This window comes from Clupea harengus, chromosome 10, assembly GCF_900700415.2.
Source record: "Clupea harengus chromosome 10, Ch_v2.0.2, whole genome shotgun sequence".
Classification (NCBI taxonomy): Eukaryota; Metazoa; Chordata; class Actinopteri; order Clupeiformes; family Clupeidae; genus Clupea; species Clupea harengus.
Window position 1 is genome coordinate 26,610,097 of NC_045161.1, and position 3,441 is coordinate 26,613,537.

Consider the following 3,441-nt stretch of genomic DNA (forward strand, 5'->3'; position numbering starts at 1 on the left):
TGACTCTTGGCAGGGCTGTGTAATGTGATGTATCGTGACTCGGGGTGAGCAGACCTGACTCTTTTGAGAAGAGTTGACTCACAGCTTGTGGGGAACACATACGTAGGTTGCCAGTGCACAGGAGCGTGGTGGTTTGCAGTCAGGTGTGGAGTTGCACTTCAGGCCTCCTCACTTCTCTCTGGCTCCCTCTGAAAGGGTCTTGATTAACACGTGGCCCTTATCGCTCCTACCGCGGGTGACTCCCGGCCCAGTTCAGTGATACCTCAGCTTTGCACTTGACTGAGACAGGTTGCAGTGATGGTGTTATGGTTATATTTATGGCCCTTTATATTAACTCATAATCCGCATACAGCATTGCACAAGCGCTAAACAGGACATTGTTGACTCTGAGTGCCTGAGGTGCCAGACACTCAATGATTCGTTTATTACTGCACTGTGCCTTCTATGGAAATGATATTACACAATGTATTCACATAGTAGGAGACCAATGTATTCACATAGTATGAGACCAATGTATTCACATAGTAGGAGACCAACAAACATGGTACATACAATAAAAATAAAATCATTTAAGTACTAAACTCACTAACTATAACTGACTATTTGAGATTACTTTAAATAAATGGTGAGCATTAAAATGATTGATCTCTGCACGCCTAAGACATGGCTGTGAAGTAGCAGTACAGTGCATACTTGGACTGGGATATCTAAGCGGGATCAGAGGAATTTAAGGGCATGGCTGTCAAGGGGGACCGGTGAAACCTCACAGCCCCCCTCACCACAGGCTATCACATTGACACCTGACTTGACCTTTGACCCCTGTCCCTCCACAATGACACGTCACCAGCCCCCAGTCTATGCCCTGAATGTTGCTGAAGGGAGTGAGGGTGGAGGCCCACACAGGTGACCCTTTCAGGTCACAGAACCGTTCATTTAACCCCCCCCACCCCCACCTCACCCCCTGGCATCCCATAGCCATTCCACACATAACCCAACCCCATCCCACCACACACCCCAGCCCCGCAAGCTGTGCAGCTGGGCAGGGATCACACTGACTGGGAGTGGAGCAGCAACTTTCGCAATTTTTGCAACCTTCAGTTTAGTGTATCCTAGCAACGTTTCAGGCATTCTGAGAAATCAGATCGGTTTGGTTCGAAGTAGGGTGGGAGGTCCAGAGTGACAAGAAGTCTTGCAAAATGAATCACTTAGCAACTAAATAGAACTTTGTTTGAGGGTTCGAATTTTTGTGGTCTGAGCGTTGCATTTTACTTTCCCATAACTGTATCGCTATTTCCACTGTGATCACCAACTAAAATACAACGGCAAATAAATACACGGATCCAGAAACAGAAACAGAAATGTTTTGACAGACACAGTGTCTCCGTTCTCTATGAGGCAGATCTAAACTCACTTTCAATGGGTACATGATAATGAGATCATAGATCCAGCACACCATATCGTACCAAGTTCCAAAGGATCACTTTATTGTTGTATTGCAACGTTTTGCAACGTTCTTATTGACCTTCATCAGAGCAATAAAGTGATACATGGGAACGTTGTAAGACACGGTGTGCTGAACTCTCTTTTCTGACACAGTGTCTTCCCCATCCCCTCTCTCCCTACCCTCTCCTTTAGCTCCAGACCTTCCAGGAGCAGCTGACTGCGGCGACGGAGCGCGCCCACGCACGGAAGCCCATGCCTGGGAAGGCCAACGGCGTCCTGGTGTTGAACCAGCCCATCCTCATCGAGGCCTATGTGGGCCTCATGTCTTTGATCAGCAACCAGAACAAGCTGGGGTACTGCCTGGCCCGCGGCAACATCGGGTTCTGAGCCCCGACCGCACTGTACTGTGCTGTGCTGTTGGATCACCCCTCTGTTCTGAGGTCATGTTGTGTCCTTCTGAGCCCGACCGCACTGTACTGTGCTCTGGGATCACACTTCTGTTCCTGGGTCATGTTGTGTCCTTTTTTAATGTTTCTCTGTGTGGTAAATAATTATAATGAGTGTATATATTAGTTTCTAAACTCAAAGTAATCAAAGCAAGTAGAAATATCCTCATCAACAGCAATGTTGTTGAGCTTGCCAAATCCTTTAAGCAATTATATTTGATCCAATGAATGTAACTAACCACAACCACAGTCATCACCGTTGTTGTGTTTACAGCCCACTGTGGTTTTCTGCCTTATGTATACATTCTAACTTGTGTAAATCCACCTGGTGAGGAAACACCACTAAGCCTGAGAACACTGTTTCAGAACAACCCCACTCGCTCTCTTTCTCTCTCTCTCTCTCTCTCTCTCTCTCTCTCTCTCTCTCTCTCTCTCTCTCTCTGGCTTCTCAGAGGCCCGCTGGTGCGTGAAGGTGCATATGTCATATTTGCCTGATCGTTTAGGGGTGTATCATTACAGCCCAGCCTTACGCTGGAATTTCCCTTATTCTCTTAATTGTAGCGTTCACTCCTGCATCCACCTCCTCCTCCTCCTCCACCACCACCTACTCCTCCTCCTCCTCTGTCGTGTTGCTATAGCAAGGCAGCTATGACAAACACTCCCAAAGCCCGCTTGTTGCTCTTCCTGCGGTGTGATGACTTGGAAGTGTTTATGTGTGTGTATGTGTTGTGTGTGTGTTTCACAATTCAGTGAGTTCGGGCTTATTAGGGTTGCCAAAGAAAAACATTTTTGTAATTTTCTCAGTGTAAGTAAATAATATGTTTCACAAAGTTTGTTGGGTGTTATTTGTTTTGTAAGTCAACAACTACACTGTAATATTTCCACTTGTTTTATACAAATACAAGCTCAAGAACATACAGACCGAAAAATATTTAAAGACTCCAACACAAGTAGAGTTACAATCTGGCCCCCACTATAGTCTGTTTATATGGTATGGGGGGCATTCATTGGGCTGTATCTGACCCCCACTATAGTCTGTTTATATGGTATATGGTATATGGCGTCCCGGTTATTCATGGATGTTTGAGAGATCAGACTTAATGAACAAATACGGCCTTCCTCTCAGCCACCGTCCAAGATCAATGGAAATTATCTTACTCATTATTACATCACGTAGACAGAACAGTTTGTATCGGATGCACAATTATACATTCATAACAAAAAATCTACTGAGAGGCTTTGCTAGATTTTTCTATAGATTCCGTATATATAAACCCTTCTATAGGCAGCCTAGACATCCCTGTATGACATGACCATATCTCCCCCTGACTGAGTGAAACATATAGACTCCATGTATGTAAACCCTTCTACAGACAGACTATACATCCCTGTGTGACATGTCCATATCTCCCCCTGACTGAGTGCTGAATGGGGGCCTCTGAGATGGGTGAGTGACACGGAAGTCCTTGCACAGCTGATGCTGCCATAGCCATAGCCACTGCAGAAACGCGCGGCCAGCCGCGGACATGGAGAGTGAAAGGTGCGAACTCGC

The 3,441-nt window shown here is 45.9% G+C and overlaps 1 protein-coding gene across 1 annotated transcript in view; it reads left to right on the forward strand.

Moving 5' to 3' along the window:
• Window positions 1-2,264, forward strand: part of tprg1 (tumor protein p63 regulated 1) — a 29,184-nt gene extending 26,920 nt beyond the window's left edge. Inside the window, exon 6 of the mRNA XM_012821689.3 lies at window positions 1,636-2,264. Coding sequence (XP_012677143.1) covers window positions 1,636-1,830 — 195 coding nt within the window. The 3' untranslated portion in view covers window positions 1,831-2,264. The remainder of the gene's footprint in view (window positions 1-1,635) is intronic.
• The last annotated feature ends 1,177 nt before the right edge of the window (window positions 2,265-3,441 follow it).